Below are 18,766 nucleotides of genomic sequence, written 5' to 3'. Positions count from 1 at the left end.
TTCCACAGCATTTCTCCTGCCAAGAGATGCAGAAACCTTGCCGAAATTTCTGCAAATAGTTAATGTGCGCGCATAACCTAAAACTCCTGCCAGTGACAATCTGTTTGTCTCTCGTACTCAGTTCTGTCTAAGCCCATTACTTTGTGAGTTGTAACCTCTGGGCCTTTCTGCTAGGTGTCCACTCCCAGGTCCTGTGTTCAGACAATCACTCTGTCTCTTACTCACTTCTGCCCCGGATCTCGCTATCTATTTCCTTTTCTCTCCACTCACTCTTAGGACACTCCAGAATGCAACACTGCTCACAATGGACTTCAGATCCTTTCACTATGCTCCCAAGGTCCTATTTGACTCTCTGGCAGGAAATTGTCACTTTCCCTACAACTGAGCATCTCCCACTGTGGGCTAGTCCCAAACATTAACTCTAAATGTCCCTACGGTCAAAATACCTACATTATCGATATCACCAATACCTTACATCAAAAATCACACTATACATCACAGTTCACATTGCATTGCTTAACATTTTATAACATTAACCCCTTTACCCCCAAGGGTGGTTTGCACGTTAATGACCAGGCCAATTTTTACAATTCTGACCACTGTCCCTTTATGAGGTTATAACTCCGAAACGCTTCAACGGATCCTGGTGATTCTGACATTGTTTTCTCGTGACATATTGTACTTCATGATAGTGGTAAAATTTCTTTGATAGTACCTGCGTTTATTTGTGAAAAAAACGGAAATTTGGCGAAAATTTTGAAAATTTCGCAATTTTCAAACTTTGAATTTTTATGCAATTAAATCACAGAGATATGTCACACAAAATACTTAATAAGTAACATTTCCCACATGTCTCCTTTACATCAGCATAATTTTGGAACCAATTTTTTTTTTTGTTAGGGAGTTATAAGGGTTAAAAGTTGACCAGCAATTTCTCATTTTTACAACACCATTTTTTTTTAGGGACCACGTCTCATTTGAAGTCATTTTGAGGGGTCTATATGATAGAAAATGCCCAAGTGTGACACCATTCTAAAAACTGCACCCCTCAAGGTGCTCAAAACCACATTCAAGAAGTTTATTAACCCTTCAGGTGTTTAATAGGAATTTTTGGAATGTTTAAATAAAAATGAACATTTAACTTTTTTACACAAAAAATTTACTTCAGCTCCAATTTGTTTTATTTTACCAAGGGTAACAGGAGAAATTGGACCCAAAAAGTTGTTGTCCAATTTGTCCTGAGTACGCTGATACCCCATATGTGGCAGTAAACCACTGTTTGGGCGCATGGGAGAGCTCGGAAGGGAAGGAGCGCTATTTGACTTTTCAATGCAAAATTGACAGGAATTGAGATGGGACGCCATGTTGCGTTTGGAGAGCCACTGATGTGCCTAAACATTGAAACCCCCCACAAGTGACACCATTTTGGAAAGTAGACCCCCTAAGGAACTTATCTGGATGTGTGGTGAGCACTTTGACCCACCAAGTGCTTCACAGAAGTTTATAATGCAGAACCATAAAAATAAAAAATCATATTTTTTCACAAAAATTATATTTTTGCCCCCAATTTTTTATTTTTCCAAGGGTAAGAGAAGAAATTGGACCTCAAAAGTTGTTGTCCAATTTGTCCTGAGTACGCTGATACCCCATATGTGGCAGTAAACCACTGTTTGGGCGCATGGGAGAGCTCGGAAGGGAAGGAGCGCCGTTTGACTTTTCAATGCAAAATTGACAGGAATTGAGATGGGACGCCATGTTGCGTTTGGAGAGCCACTGATGTGCCTAAACATTGAAACCCCCCACAAGTGACACCATTTTGGAAAGTAGACCCCCTAAGGAACTTATCTGGATGTGTGGTGAGCACTTTGACCCACCAAGGGCTTCACAGAAGTTTATAATGCAGAGCCATAAAAATAAAACAAAATTTTTTTCCCACAAAAATTATTTTTTAGCCCCCAGTTTTGTATTTTCCCTAGGGTAACAGGAGAAATTGGACCCCAAAAGTTGTTGTCCAATTTGTCCTGAGTACGCTGATACCCCATATGTGGGGGGGAACCACCGTTTGGGCGCATGGGAGGGTTCGGAAGGGAAGGAGCGCCATTTGGAATGCAGACTTAGATGGAATGGTCTGCAGGCGTCACATTGCGTTTGCAGAGCCCCTAATGTACCTAAACAGTAGAAACCCCCCACAAGTGACACCATTTTGGAAAGTAGACCCCCTAAGGAACTTATCTGGATGTGTGGTGAGCACTTTGACCCACCAAGTGCTTCACAGAAGTTTATAATGCAGAACCATAAAAATAAAAAATCATATTTTTTCACAAAAATTATATTTTTGCCCCCAATTTTTTATTTTTCCAAGGGTAAGAGAAGAAATTGGACCTCAAAAGTTGTTGTCCAATTTGTCCTGAGTACGCTGATACCCCATATGTGGCAGTAAACCACTGTTTGGGCGCATGGGAGAGCTCGGAAGGGAAGGAGCGCCGTTTGACTTTTCAATGCAAAATTGACAGGAATTGAGATGGGACGCCATGTTGCGTTTGGAGAGCCACTGATGTGCCTAAACATTGAAACACCCCACAAGTGACACCATTTTGGAAAGTAGACCCCCTAAGGAACTTATCTGGATGTGTGGTGAGCACTTTGACCCACCAAGGGCTTCACAGAAGTTTATAATGCAGAGCCATAAAAATAAAACAAAATTTTTTTCCCACAAAAATTATTTTTTAGCCCCCAGTTTTGTATTTTCCCTAGGGTAACAGGAGAAATTGGACCCCAAAAGTTGTTGTCCAATTTGTCCTGAGTACGCTGATACCCCATATGTGGGGTGGAACCACCGTTTGGGCGCATGGGAGGGTTCGGAAGGGAAGGAGCGCCATTTGGAATGCAGACTTAGATGGAATGGTCTGCAGGCGTCACATTGCGTTTGCAGAGCCCCTAATGTACCTAAACAGTAGAAACCCCCCACAAGTGACACCATTTTGGAAAGTAGACCCCCTAAGGAACTCATCTTGATGTGTTGTGAGAGCTTTGAACCCCCAAGTATTTCACTACAGTTTATAACGCAGAGCCATGCAAATAAAAAATATTTTTTTTTCCACAAAAATTATATTTTAGCCCCCAGTTTTGTATTTTTCCAAGGTTAGCAGGAGAAATTGGACCCTAAATGTTGTTGTCCAATTTGTCCTGAGTACGCTGATACCCGATATGTGGGGGGGAACCACCGTTTGGGCGCATGGGAGGGCTCGGAAGGGAAGGAGCATCATTTGGAATGCAGACTTAGATGGATTGGTCTGCAGGCGTCACATTGCGTTTGCAGAGCCCCTAATGTACCTAAACAGTAGAAACCCCCCACAAGTGACCCCATATTGGAAACTAGACCCCTCAATGAACTTATCTAGATGTGTTGTGAGAACTTTGAACCCCCAAGTGTTTCACTACAGTTTATAACGCAGAGCCGTGAAAATAAAAAATCTTTTTGTTTTCCCACAAAAATTATTTTTTAGCCCCCAGTTTTGTATTTTCCCAATGGTAACAGGAGAAATTGGTCCACAAAAGTTGTTGTCCAATTTGTCCTGAGTACGCTGATACCCCATATGTTGGGGTAAACCCCTGTTTGGGCACACAGGAGAGCTCGGAAGGGAAGGAGCACTGTTTTACTTTTTCAACGCAGAATTGGCTGGAATTGAGATCGGACGCCATTTCGTGTTTGGAGAGCCCCTGATGTGCCGAAACAGTGGAAACCCCCCAATTATAACTGAAACCCTAATCTAAACACACCCCTAACCCTAATTCCAACGGTAACCCTAACCACACCTCTAACCCTGACACACCCCTAACCCTAATCCCAACCCTATTCCCAACTGTAAATGTAATCTAAACCCTAACCCTAACTTTAGCCCCAACCCTAACTGTAGCCCCAACCCTAACCCTAGCCCTAACCCTAGCCCTAACCCTAACCCTAACCCTAGCCCTAACTTTAGCCCTAACCCTAACCCTAACCCTAGCCCTAACCCTAGCCCTAACCCTAGCCCTAACCTTAACCCTAGCCCTAGCCCTAACCCTAACCCTAGCCCTAGCCCTAACCCTAGCCCTAACCCTAGCCCTAACCCTAGCCCTAGCCCTAACCCTAGCCCTAACCCTAGCCCTAAAGGGAAAATGGAAATAAATACATTTTTTTTTATTTTTCCCTAACTAAGGGGGTGATGAAGGGGGGTTTGATTTACTTTTATAGCGAGTTTTTTAGCGGATTTTTATGATTGGCAGCCGTCACACACTGAAAGACCCTTTTTATTGCAAAAAATATTTTTTGCAATACCACATTTTGAGAGCTATAATTTTTCCATATTTTGGTCCACAGAGTCATGTGAGGTCTTGTTTTTTGCGGGACGAGTTGACGTTTTTATTGAAAACATTTTTGGGCACGTGACATTTTTTTATCGCTTTTTATTCCGATTTTTGTGAGGAAGAATGACCAAAAGCCAGCTATTCATGAATTTCTATTGGGGGAGGCGTTTATACCGTTCCGCGTTTGGTAAAATTGATAAATCAGTTTTATTCTTCGGGTCAGTACGATTACAGCGATACCTCATTTATATCATTTTTTTATGGTTTGGTGCTTTTATACGATAAAAACTATTTTACAGAAAAAATAATTATTTTTGCATCGCTTTATTCTCAGGACTATAACTTTTTTATTTTTTTGCTGATGATGCTGTATGGCGGCTCTTTTTTTGCGGGACAATATGACGCTTTCAGCGGTACCATGGTTATTTATATCTGTCCTTTTGATCGCGTGTTATTCCACTTTTTGTTCGGCGGTATGATAATAAAGCGTTGTTTTTTGCCTCGTTTTTTTTTTTTTTTTCTTACGGTATTTACTGAAGGGGTTAACTAATGGGACAGTTTTATAGGTCGGGTCGTTACGGACGCGGCGATACTAAATATGTGTACTTTTATTGGTTTTTTTTTTTTATTTAGATGAAGAAATGTATTTATGGGAATAATATATATATTTTTTTTTTCATTATTTTGGAATATTTTTTTTTATTTTTTTTACACATTTGGAAAATTTTTTCTTTACTTTTTTACTTTGTCCCAGGGGGGGACATCACAGATCAGTGATCTGACAGTTTGCACAGCACTCTGTCAGATCACTGATCTGACATGCAGCGCTGCAGCCTTCACAGTGCCTGCTCTAAGCAGGCTCTGTGAAGCCACCTCCCTCCCTGCAGGACCCGGATCCGCGGCCATCTTGGATCCGGGGCTCGAGCAGGGAGGGAGGTGAGGAGACCCTCGCAGCAACGCGATCACATCGCGTTGCTGCGGGGGGCTCAGGGAAGCCCGCAGGGAGCCCCCTCCCTGCGCGGTGCTTCCCTGCACCGCCGGCACATCGCGATCATCTTTGATCGCGGTGTGCCAGGGGTTAATGTGCCGGGGGCGGTCCGTGACCGCTCCTGGCACATAGTGCTGGATGTCAGCTGCGATAAGCAGCTGACACCCGGCCGCGATCGGCCGCGCTCCCCCCGTGAGCGCGGCCGATCGGCTATGTTGTACTATCCCGTCCAGGGTCAGATAAGCCCAGGGCACCTCGACGGGATAGTACGTCTAAGGTCACAGAGGGGTTAAACATGATCATTCAAGAGGTTAATGTGGGCAGCATGTTCATATACTTACTAATTGTGGACAATTGCAGTTCAAACGTATCTAGTAGTCTCCAAGTTACAGTACAATATATAATCTCCTATACACTTTTCTTTTTTCTGTCACCATAAAATATGTTCGTTTATATGCAAAAATGTACTTTTGGAAGATGCGGACATTAACTTTGACTTAGTAAGTTTATGCAAGTCAATAAACAGAATCAACGCAATTGACAAGATTTTGTGAAGACAGTATTTTCCATTGGATGTGTACTTTGATCTGGACATTTAAAACTATTACACCAAAGAAATAACCATTTCACGTTTACAGGAAATATCAGATACCACTAATTTTCATCACTTAATTGAAAGGATTTGATTTATCTATGAAAGCTTAGTATATAAAATATAATACTGTCACCATATAAACATATAATAATGAAAGTCTAAAATTTCCCATGACTTTTTAACGGCAGTATAAGTATGTCTTAATAACTGCACCTTTTTTTCATTACAGTTGTTCAACACATCAAGAGACATAACATTGTATTGAAGAGAGAACTGGGAGAGGGAGCATTTGGCAAAGTGTTTCTTGCAGAATGTTATAACTTATACCCTGAACAGGATAAGATACTTGTTGCAGTAAAGGTAATATATTGCCTGTTAACATCCAAATTAAATTCATGCATGACTTGTTTGCAGGATCCAGCGAGCTAACTTTACAGAGAATGGGGCCCTGCAGACATAAAGTAGGGCCCAAAGTAAGGCACACTGTGAAGAATATGGAGATATAATTTCACGTCAATCAGTTGTTGTGTACTTTGTGGCATGGGATTATAAAACCTCCTTCAGTATGCAGCTGTAGCAGAACACCTAGGCGGAGGCCAAACCTCCAAAGGCTGTGAGTGACAGGTCTCACACCTTGAGTCAGCTCAGAGCAGGGCAAAGGCTGGCTTGCAATATAGAGTCATGCTGCAGCTTCTAAAAAATATTCTAGAAACATAATTCCATAAGAAGTTATAAAGATACTATACAGTTCTAGCTGTACATCATGTATATTTCTGAGATCCCCAGAACATGGCGAACGCCCGCCTGGGTCCCTACCTATTCTAGCACCCAGGGGTATGGAGAAATATAGAACAGCTAGAAGAAACTAGATGGCAAAGCTCTGTTTGGTCTTAACCCGTAACCAGGTCTCGGCCGGTTCGGATGGCACCAAAACTGCCTCCCTAGATATTTTTATTAAGAAATTATGACTAGTGATGAGTGAGAGTGCTTGTTACTCGCATTTTCCAAGCATGCTCGGGTGTTCTCCGAGTATCTTGGGCATGCTCGTAGATTATGTTTGTGTCCCCACAGCTGCATGATTTGGTTTTCCCTCTCTTTTTAAAATTAAACAGATATTGCATTTAAGGCCGGGGTCACACTTGTGAGAAACTCGCATGATTCCCGCACCTCAGTACCTCAGTGTCGGACACTGACCGGAGTGTGCAGCTGCATGTATTTCTATGCAGTTGAATGCTCTGGTCCCGAGTACCGGCGGCAGTGCCGGGTATTGTGGTACGATACTCGAGCAACTTTCTCACATGTGTGACCCAGGCATAATGCAGATTTTGTGCGTGTGTGTGTCTTTATTTAACTCTTTATGTACCATTTTGTTATGTTTATTACTAAACATTGGGCTTGGTATTATCTATCTATCCATCTATCTATAGATCTATCTATCTATAGATCTTTCATCTATCTATCTATCTATCTATCTATCTATCTATCTATCTATCTATAGATCTATCATCTATCTATCCCATATCTATCTATCTATCTATCTATCTATCTATCTATCTATCATCTATTTATCTATCTATTATCTATCTATCTATAGATCTATCTGTGTGTGTAAACATTATTGTTCAATTGAGTATGTAAATGAAGAGGTTGGACAAGAAATGTCATCACAATTTTTTTTGTTAAACAATAGATCTTTATTTAGCTTGCAAAAACGGGTACAAATCTGCATGAAAATGTGCATCAAAAATGCATCAAAAACACGTGGATTTTTACCTGCGTTTTCTGCCAAGAGATTCAGAATCTGCACATCTTACAAATGCGCCATTTCTGGGGAGGCAGGGAACAGGTAGTTGTAGCCAGGGGGGGGGGCAATATCCATGGCCCCTCTCTAGGCTATAAATATGAGCCTGCAGCTGTCTGCATAGCTTTTCTGGCTATTATTATAGGGGGACCCAATATAATTTTTTTTGCTGGGTCACCTATTTTAATAGCCAGTAAAGGCAAATTATACATCTGCGGGCTGATATTCATAGCCTGGGATGCTCCATGGGTGTGACCTCCTTCCCAGGCTAGAAACATTGGCCCCCAGCCATCGGCTTTCCCTCTCTGGTGCAGAAAATTGCACGGGAGCCCACGTAATTTTTTTTCCTTATTTTTAATTAAAGATATTGCGTGCAGATTTTGTGTGTGTGTGTGTGTCTTTGTTTAACTATTTATGTACCATTTTATTAGGTTAATTACTAAACATCGGCCTTGGTATTATCTATTTATCTATCTATAGGTCGATCTATATATTTATCTATCTATCTATCTATCTATCTATCTATCTATCATTTATCTATCATCTGTCTGTCTGTCTATATCTGCCTGTCTGTATGTTTGTCTATCTGTGTGTGTGTAAACAATATTCTTCAATGGAGTACCGTATGTAAAATAAGAGGCTGGACAAAGAAATGACATCACAATTCTTTTTTTTTTGTTTAATAATAGATCTTTATTTAGGAAACAAAAATGCATGCAAATCCGCATGAAAAAAGCGCATGAAAATCTGCATAAAAAACGCATCAATAGCACCAATAGATGCAGAATCTGTACAGAAAATTCCACAGGCAAATCTGCAGCTTGTGCACATACCCTAATGGTGCCAACAGAGTCAACATGTACTCCGTTGTGCATAATTTTATGTCGTATTCGCCTAATGGAAGCAGCCACTCAGATGCAGTCTACTGCGTCTGAGTGTCCGCCTCCAGTAGGCATATTTGGCCGAAAATAATGCACGACAGAGGACCACTGAACTTGGGCAAGAATGCAATGTAAAAGGGATTTTTGACACAATGAGGCTGGTGTAATTACATTGAAAAAAAACCCTCACACGAAAAAATGTTTGTATAATCTTTTTTAAACGTTTTCCTTTATAAAATAATATATTATACAATACTACAAAATAATAACAAAAAGACTAGATCTACCAGATCTTATAAAAGTCTAATTTTAATATCAGAATTATACATCCATTTAAACATGGATTTTAACTACACCAGTCTCATTACGGCTAAGAAACATATTTAATAAAGTTTGTAAGGTTTTGAATCTATTGACAGATACAGATTAACCCCTTAAGAACAAGGGGTATTTCCGTTTTTGCGTTTTCGTTTTATGCTCCCCTTCTTCTCATAGCCATAACCTTTTATTTTTTTGGTCAAAATGGCCATGTAAGGGCTTGTTTTTTGCGGGATGAGTTGTACTTTCAAACGACACCATAAGTTTTGCCATGTCATGTACCCGAAAACAGGAAAAAAGTGCGTTGAAATTGCAAAAAAACCTGCAATTCCACACTTGTTTTTTGTTTGGCTTTTTTACTAGGTTCACTAAATGCTAAAACTGACCTGCCATTATGATTCTACAGGTCAATACGAGTTCATAGACACCAAACATGTCTAGCTTCTTTTTACCTAAGTGGTGAAAAAAATTCCAAATTTTGTTAAAAAAACAAACAAAAAATTGTCCCATTTTCTGATACCCGTAGCATCTTTATATTTCATGATTTGGGGTTGGGTGGGGATATTTTTTTGTTTTGCGTGCTGAGCTGACTTTTTTCATGATACCATTTTGGTGCAGATACGATCTTTTCATCGCCCACTATTGCATTTTAATTCAATGTCACTGCAACCATAAAAACGTAATTCTGGTGGTTTAACTTTTTTTCTCGCTATGCCGTTTAGCGATCAGGTTAATCCTTTTTTTTTTTATAGATCGGGCGATTCTGAATGCGGTGATACCAAATATGTGTAGGTTTGATTTTATTTGTTTTATTTTGAATGGAATGGACTAGTAGCTTCCATAACTCGATCGGCTCTGATACATACAGTTGATGATCAGATCACCTGTATGTAGTAGACTTACACACTTGCTATGAGCACCGACCACAAGGCCGCACTCATAGCAATCCAGCAGTGACAACCATGTGACACAGGCACTGATGGGAGGAGGTAATGACGTGCTTCCTGCGCGTGCATGTTAAATGCCGCTGTCAGAGTTTGACAGCGGCATTTAACATGTTAACAGCTGTGGGTGGATCGCGATTCTACCTGCAGCTGTTAGGGGCCCATGTCAGCTGATCAGATCAGCTGTCATGTGTTGGAAAAGGTGCGGGCTCATCGCCGAAGTCCGAACTAAATGGGGGGAAGGTATCCAATGACTAGAAGGTGCCAACAATTTTGTCCGGCTCATTTTTGGGGTTTTATGTCAAATTATGTACAATATGCCTTTTTTTCTCTTTTTTTGTGTTGTTCCAATACACACAAAGGAAATAAACATGTGTAATTGCAATCATTTTCTGGGAAAAATAGCAAAATTTCAGGAACAATTTCCAGGGCTACCACTGCCTACACTTTTGACTATGACTGTTTTTGTGGCACTTACTACTATAAGCACGAGACTGCTTTTGCTGGTGCAGCTTTCCACACTGACTGCACAGCTATCCGGTCCATAAAATGGCCGCTGATGAAGGAGCATGTGACCATACCTGTCCATCAGCCTCATCCAATAGAAAAGCAGTTTTCTCATGGGAGTTTTTCAATGTGAGGAGGCTGATGAACAGATCTGATCACATGCTCCTCCTCCAGCCGCCATTTTCTGGACTCCAGTGCAGTCTGTGAGAAAAGCTGCACTAACAAGGGCAACAGGATAACCTGTCATACCTTAATAATAGTAAACACCACAAAATCATGTTTCCAACACATCGGAAAAATAAAAATAATGTGATCAACCCAATAACTTATTCTCAAGCCATCAATAGACAGTGTGATATAGCAATTATAAGATGCAGACAGTGAGACATTTTTAATGAAATCCAATCCAATTTTGCATGCAATTGCATGCATTTATGTAAGAAACAAAATATCTACAATCCCTGAAATTAATTTAGTGCCAACAGAAAATAAAAGCAATCTATACTTACCTCCTGTGGCAGCCAACATCGGCTGCTGTTACGGTGGGTGACATTATTGCATCATTTGTTGCTGTAGCCAATCAGCAGCTGCCGCTCATCAATATTCCAACAAAACGGACATCTGCTCTGACAAAATAAACAAGGCTTCAGCTGATTGGCTGCCACGGTTATGCAACACAACAAGCTCATGTTGCCCTCCGGGAACAGCAGCTGGAACGGCACTGACGCAGGAGGTGACTATAAATAGTTTTTGTTTCCAGCGGGGCAGTGAAATGATTGAGCAGGGGTTGTCCACTAGTGAACAGCCCCTTTTTTTTGGATGATCACGGTAATGAGTATTTTACGTTTTAGGCCTTTTGATAATTCTATATCTATGCAGTCAACTAGATGCATTCATGAATCATGAATTATATCTGAAAACATTATTGTTTGGTGATGTTCACACTGCGTCCGGATGGCACGTATTATCAGCATACGACATCTTGTAACCCATTCAGTGCAGAATATGAAATAAATGCAGGGAGTGGGAGTTATGTTTTTTACCTATGTGAAATGATCGGCACAGACTTTATCTTCCGTGCCCCCTCTTCATATTGGCCTCTCTGACTCCTTCTCTTGCCGTCTTCTGGTTGCCTGGCAACACTAACAGCTTTGTATTCCGCTTGCAAATACAGATCCCAGGTCGCTTCTATCATGTTTTTTTCTTATGAAAAAGGTTTAGATTCTGCTTTTTCTGCAACGTCTACATAATCTTCAGATGACCATACATATTGTACAGCTTCATATATAGTATTTCCATTTATGGACCAGTCCGAAAACCAACCTTTGTGCTAATAATCAGTGTATTTCTCTTATAGACGTTGAAGGATGCAAGTGACAATGCCCGAAAGGACTTTCATCGAGAGGCAGAGTTACTGACAAACCTACAACATGAACACATTGTAAAGTTTTATGGAGTGTGCGTGGAGGGAGACCCGCTCATTATGGTGTTTGAGTACATGAAGCATGGAGACCTGAACAAATTCCTAAGGTAATGATAGGCATCCAGAGGTTTCTTTTTAGCTAGTTTATAAAATATATGGAAACATCGGTTTGCGTCTTGTTCCATCTATTATTTGGCCCCAGGAGAGGTCAGCAGAATGATGAATAAACCAGTACACTGCAAGGGTTGAAGTGGAGTGACTTGAAGCTTGTGGGCCCCAATGGAAAATCTCAAAAACAAGTCTCCTAACTATCACAAATCTTGTCTAGAATGGTAATGGTCCTCTCGTATAGGGACCTTTTGAGCCCTCCAGAGTTTCACAGGTTGGGTACAACTGCAACCCCTGCTCCCACCATAGTTACGTCACTGGAAGGTTGTGTATATGCCGCGTGCTGGTACTAATGACAACAGTGGTATTGCCAAAGGGCAGATATAACATATGTGCAACCAATAATGCCCAGAGCAATGTAGGAAAGTCTGCTCCATCACATATGCACCATCGATACGACAATATATATTTGTTTTAAAAGAAAAAGACTCCTGACCAGTGCGATCTCAGTATGTGTTCTAGCATCTCTATAAATCTATTTGCGTAAAGCTAAATTCACACTAGGAGTTTTTACAACTTTTTTTATGTGCTTTTTATGCAAATTTTCAGCTGTGTTTTACAGTACCAGAAAAGTCTCATGAACACAGCTTGTTTTTTTGTCATCAGGATTTTGTTCTTTTGCATGTTTTTTTGCACAATGGAGCATGTCACTTCTTTCAGTGTTTTTAACCCATTGACTTGAATGGGTGGTAAAAAAAAGCTGAAAAACGCACCAAAAGAACAGATATCAGGTTTTGTAGTGTTTTTTTGTGCCAAAACCTGACTCTATAGAATAAAATGTTTTTTTAACACAAAACTTTATCAGCATGCACAAGAGACAAATCTAACATGCCAAAACTGCAGCAAAACACGCAAGAAAAACAGAAAAAACAAGGAAAACCAAGGAAAACATGCTTTTTTTTGCAACTTCTTTCCTGCCCAGAGATCAGGTTTTGCAGCAGAAAATAAAACCTTGATAAAACGACTAATGTGAACTTACCCTTACACAGATATGTGCTGCATATGGTTAGGCCTGGTTCAGTTTATATATACAGTTAGGTCCATATATATTTGGACAGAGACAACATTTTTCTAATTTTGGTTATAGACACTACCACAATGAATTTTAAACAAAACAATTCAGATGCAATTGAAGTTCAGACTTTCAGCTTTCATTTGAGTGTATCCACATTAAAACTGGATGAAGGGTTTAGGAGTTTCAGCTCCTTAACATGTTCCACCCTGTTTTTAAAGGGACCAAAAGTAATTGGACAGATTCAATAATTTTAAATAAAAGGTTTATTTTTAGTACTTGGTTAAAAACCCTTTGTTGGCAATGACTGCCTGAAGTCTTGAACTCATGGACATCACCAGACGCCGTGTTTCCTCCTTTTTGATGCTCTGCCAGGCCTTCACTGCGGTGGTTTTCAGTTGCTGTTTGTTTGTGGCCTTTCTGTCTGAAGTTTAGTCTTTAACAAGTGAAATGCATGCTCAGTTGGGTTGAGATCAGGTGACTGACTTGGCCATTCAAGAATATTCCACTTCTTTGCTTTATTAAACTCCTGGGTTGCTTTGGCTTTATGTTTTGGGTCATTGTCCATCTGTAGTATGAAACGATGACCAATCAGTTTTGCTGCATTTGGCTGGATCTGAGCACAGAGTATGTCTCTGAATACCTCAGAATTCATTCAGCTGCTTCTGTCCTGTGTCACATCATCAATAAACACTAGTGACCCAGTGCCACTGGCAGCCATGCATGCCCAAACCATCACACTGCCTCCGCCGTGTTTTACAGATGATGTGGTATGCATTTGGATCATGAGCTGTGCCACGCCTTCACCATACTTTTCTCTTTCCACCATTCTGGTAGAGGTTGATCTTGGTTTCATCTGTCCAAAGAATGTTCTTCCAGAACGGTGCTGGCTTTTTTAGATGTTTTTTAGCAAAGTCCAGTCTAGCCTTTTTATTCTTGATGCTTATGAGTGGCTTGCACCGTGCAGTGAACCCTCTGTATTTACTTTCATGCAGTCTTCTCTTTATGGTAGATTTGGATATTGATACGCCGACCTCCTGGAGAGTGTTGTTCACTTGGTTGGCTGTTGTGAAGGGGTTTCTCTTCACCATGGAGATTATTCTGCGATCATCCACCACTGTTGTCTTCCGTGGGCGCCCAGGTCTTTTTGGATTGATGAGTTCACCAGTGCTTTCTTTCTTTCTCAGGATGTACTAAACTGTAGATTTTGCCACTCCTAATATTGTAGCAATTTCTCGGATGGGTTTTTTATGTTTTCGCAGCTTAAGGATGGCTTGTTTCATCTGCATGGAGAGCTCCTTTGACCGCATGTTTACTTGACAGCAAAACCTTCCAAATGCAAGCACCACACCTCAAATCAACTTCAGGCCTTTTATCTGCTTAAATGAGAATGACATAACGAAGGGATTGCCCACACCTGTCCATGAAATAGCCTTGGAGTCAATTGTCCAATTACTTTTGGTCCCTTTAAAAACAGGGTGGCACATGTTAAGGAGCTGAAACTCCTAAACCCTTCATCCAATTTTAATGTGGATACCCTCAAATGAAAGCTGAAAGTCTGAACTTCAACTGTATCTGAATTGTTTTGTTTAAAAATTCATTGTGGTAATTTCTATACCCAAAATTAGAAAAATGTCATCTCTGTCCAAATATATATGGACCTAACTGTATAAGTTGAACATGCAAAATTGGATGACACAGTATTGGTATACAAGCTGCATACCAGTAACCTCATCATGACTACTATATCCTTTCTATTTGAAGCCTAAATAATTGAATACTGACTGATATACACCATGTGGTCATAGCAGATCAGTGGGCTCAGCAGCTAGGGGCCCAAAATAGTATCTATCTATCTATCTATCTATCTCATATCTATCTATCTATCTATCTATCTATCTATCTATCTATCTATCTATCTATCTATCTATCTATCCCATATCTATCTCTCTATTATCTATCTATCTATCTATATCTTATCATCTATCTATCTAACTATTATCTTTCTATATATCCAATATCTATCTATTATCTATCTATCTTATTGGAGCGCCCCCAAGGGCAGTGGGGTACTCGGTACCGCGTCCTTCGGTTCACAGGGGGATGTCACGGTGGCTGACCCGGTCAGTGGCCCTTGGGACGTCTGAGTTAAAGGGAAAGGTCTTTAAAGGGAATGTTCGTGAAGCCACATGTGGTATTCGGTCAGGGTGACCGACGCTGCTAAGGCGTCCGCTTGGGTGATGTTATGGCAGCTAGGTGGTATACCTTCCCACAGGTAAAGTATGTTCCCAGGGCTTCCCAATGTGTAGATGGTGGATGGTGAGAGGCGCAGTGAAGAGCAAGGACATAAGGTTGCAGTCTCTTTACCTTTACTGAAGGCTTCAGCATCCACAGTCCAGAGCACCGGATCACAGGGCAGAGTCCGGCTGGTTTGGAGGCAAGTCCAGAGTCCTCTTGTCCAGGTGGAAATCAGTAGCCTTCCTCTAGCGCTGCGGTGTTGTAGTCCCTTACTGCTAAGCTTCTCATAAGGTCCTCACAGATGTTGTAGATGTTATTGATGTTATGTCTCCCTCCCTGTCCCCCAGATGGATAGGACAAACCCATATGACCGGTGGCTTGAGGCGTTTTACAGGGACTCTATCATGCGCCAGCCTCTAAGTGGTGCCACCTTGCCTCCTGGGTGTAGGGGCGGATCAGTAATGTGAAATTAGCTGGCCTGCCGGTCTCTGGAGCAAGGTATAAAGGACTGTTGCTCCCTCGGCGTTCCTGCTACCGGGATCCTGCGCCTCAGAAGGAGGCAGCCTGTGTAGGGCAGAACTCCTGCTGGTATCCACTCCTTTGCTATGACTTCTTCACCCTCTCTACAATACAATTCTCTTTCAGTGTCCTTTCTTAGAAACTGCCACACTTAGGGCAGGCACAGCTCCGTGTCCTTCTGTCTCGGCCTCTGACAGGCTCCCACCCCTGTCAGGGACCAACTACCCCCCGTTAAATCCAGTACTCCCGGACTGGGAAAAGATAGCAACAATATATAAGCAAAAGACATCCAAATTTTTGAAATGCTATGAAACAAGTTAATGCAAACTGTTGCTTCCCTTTATGGGAGGTGAGGACACTTGAATGTTGCATAATAAAACATATTTACATTTTGGGCCCATTTTAATAAAAGTAGAAAACAGGCACTAACTATGAAATACAATCACCCTTACAGGTATAGTATCTTAAAACTTCAAAGTGCAAACCAACATTGTATTACTCTTACTCTTCTTCACATGCAGGACTGTCTTATCAACCCCCTACGGGCTCACTACATTTTCTTCCATTTTATTCAAAAGTGCATTATTAAACATTTTTCAATTGTCTATCTCAATCTCAATTTTATTGTTATTCTCCATACCTCTAGCTACATACTATTGACTATGTAAACATCATTCTATCTATACTCAAAACTAATTCTGGCAAAGTGCAACAATTCACATCCCCTTTAAGGATTCAATCAGCTCACTGAGGTAGTGCAAAACTTTCAAATTAGTTATCAACTCTTATAACAGCAAGAGCTTTCGTAACGTCATCAGGAACAGTCTCTTCGAAAAGCTTTTCTTGTAAAACCAGTAGGGAGCACCTTTAAGAAGGCGCAAACTATCTACAAACAGTTCGGGAATCATTCACCGTCCATGATTCTGCAGTTCTTTAACGGAAGGCAACTGTGCAAACTAAGGATCCCTTTAACCGGGGGCCCCCTTTTAGAAATAACCCTGGTCGGGTTCAGAACTTGGAATCCTCCTTGAACTGAGGACCCCTTTAAGACATAACCCTAGACGGGTTCAAAGCTTGGAAAACACAAGCAAAAGAATGAACAGTCAACTATTTACAGTCATTTTCAGATTGATATGGTTCTTTTATAGTAGTTGGCAAGGCATCAGTCCATAGCGAACACTTCCTGGCCTGGGAAGGTTTGTGTCCGAATTCTCATCTGATGCTGTATCAACATCAGTGGTTTGTCTTTCAGGTGTGGTCAAGTCATTAGCTGCCTGAGAATGGATATCAGCTTTTGCATTTGCCACAGCGGCAGGTTCAGTAGTAGTAATTATGCACACAGTAGTAGTAGTGTTGGTTTGAGGAGCTGCTGGTTCAGAGACTAGAGGGGTAGTGCTGCTAGTCTTAGTTGTGGCAGCAGGTGGTGCTACTGCAGGTGCACATCGTTTAACGTTCTTGGCCTACCAACTTGCTCACTTCAGTGGCATGTATAGGTCACATGATCTCCTCTGCACAAGTTTCGGTTAGGATGTCCGTCCCAGAAATGGGATTCCACGTTATAGCCGGTGACATAGACTTCTGTCTGCAGTCCCGGCTCCTGAATGAAGCCCCAACCCCTTTTCGGGTGAAAGGCTATTACTCTTCCCCGCATTGCTGGATGCGGTTTACGACGTTTGGTCTTGTAGGTCGGCGTCTTACGTTGGGCATTCTGCTCCTTCTCCTTCCGGTCTTTCCAGTGTAAGAGCAAGCATTGTTTATACTCCTCCCAGGTGAGGATTCCGATATAGGCCCCGTCCACCCCATCTCTCGGAGCGTGCCATCAGAAGATCACTCCTTCAGGGCTCACGTCCAGTGGTACACCCTCGGTCGCTAGAGCAGGATCGGTTGGTGGGGCAGGGGCATTTTCTGTACCTGCTTCTGATGTGGTTCCACCGATGCCGGTCCGCTCCGCTGACGAGGACGCTGAAGTCTGCTGCTGCCCGGAACACGATTCTTCCAGTGCGATCTTCCTGCACAGGTCCGACTTCCATTTCTTCACTGCTATTGGCTCTGTGTCCAGGAGTTGGTGGCTCGGCTCCTCCACCTGCGGATTCAAGAAGTCCGGATCCTCCAGCAGCGGCGAGTACGGGTTTGCCTCCGGTCGCCTGGGATGGTCCTGTGTCACTTTGTCATCGTTCAGGTACCCGCTGATCGCCATTCCTGCTTCCGGATCTGTGGCTGCACATGCAGGCTGCTCCTCCATTTTCTGGGGGCGGGGCTCCTTCTTATCCTTGTTGCCGCCATTGCAAATAAGGGGGCGGACCTCCTTGGCTGCTGGGCACGTCTTCATCTCGTAGCAGCAGTCGGAGGGGGCGGTCGTCGCTTTTGGCGCCACTTTGGTAGTCTCCTCCCATGTTGGGACGCCCTTCTTCTTCTCCTGCGCTCCTCGTGGTGCTGTAATGGCAGCGGCTTTGGCGGGAATTTTGGCAGCAATTCACAATACACAGTCCTTTAGTAAATCACAGTTCAAGCACGATTCTGGCACAGTCTCTAGGCGCACATGACCCGATTTTCAGGCTTAAGTAGATCCTGTTCGTGATGCCAAAAGATGGATCGCCCCCCCCCAAGGGTAGTGGGGTACTCGGTACCGGGTCCTTTGGGTACTCGGTACTGGGTCCATCAGTTCACAGGGGGATGTCACGGTGGCTGACCTGGTCCGTGGCCCTTGGGACGTCTGAGTTAAAGGGAAAGGTCTTTAAAGGGACTGTTCGTGACGCCATCTGCGGTATTCGGTCAGGGTGACCGACACTGCTAAGGGGTCCGCTGGGGTGATGTTATGGCAGCTAGATGGTATACCTTCCCACAGGTGAAGTATGTCCCCAGGGCTTCCCAATGTGTAGATGGTGGATGGTGAGAGGTGCAGTGAAGAACGAGGACACAAGGTTGCAGTCTCTTTACCTTTACTGAATGCTTCAGCATCCACAGTCCAGAGCACGGGATCACAGGGCAGACAGAGTCCCGCCGGTTTGGAGGCAAGTCCAGAGTC

The 18,766-nt window shown here is 42.3% G+C and overlaps 1 protein-coding gene across 12 annotated transcripts in view; it reads left to right on the top strand.

Annotated features, from left to right (window-relative positions):
• The window catches only part of NTRK2 (neurotrophic receptor tyrosine kinase 2), a 446,678-nt gene that overhangs the window by 352,203 nt on the left and 75,709 nt on the right, over nt 1–18,766 (top strand). For all 12 annotated transcript variants that reach the window (XM_069762550.1, XM_069762571.1, XM_069762510.1 and 9 more), the window contains 2 exons: nt 6,160–6,290; nt 11,739–11,911. In XM_069762550.1, the coding sequence (XP_069618651.1) occupies nt 6,160–6,290; nt 11,739–11,911 (304 nt within the window). The remainder of the gene's footprint in view (nt 1–6,159; nt 6,291–11,738; nt 11,912–18,766) is intronic.

This window comes from Ranitomeya imitator, chromosome 1, assembly GCF_032444005.1.
Source record: "Ranitomeya imitator isolate aRanImi1 chromosome 1, aRanImi1.pri, whole genome shotgun sequence".
NCBI classification, from domain to species: domain Eukaryota; kingdom Metazoa; phylum Chordata; class Amphibia; order Anura; family Dendrobatidae; genus Ranitomeya; species Ranitomeya imitator.
The sequence above is the reverse complement of the archived record's forward strand: the minus strand, read 5'-3'. Positions and strand labels throughout refer to the sequence as shown.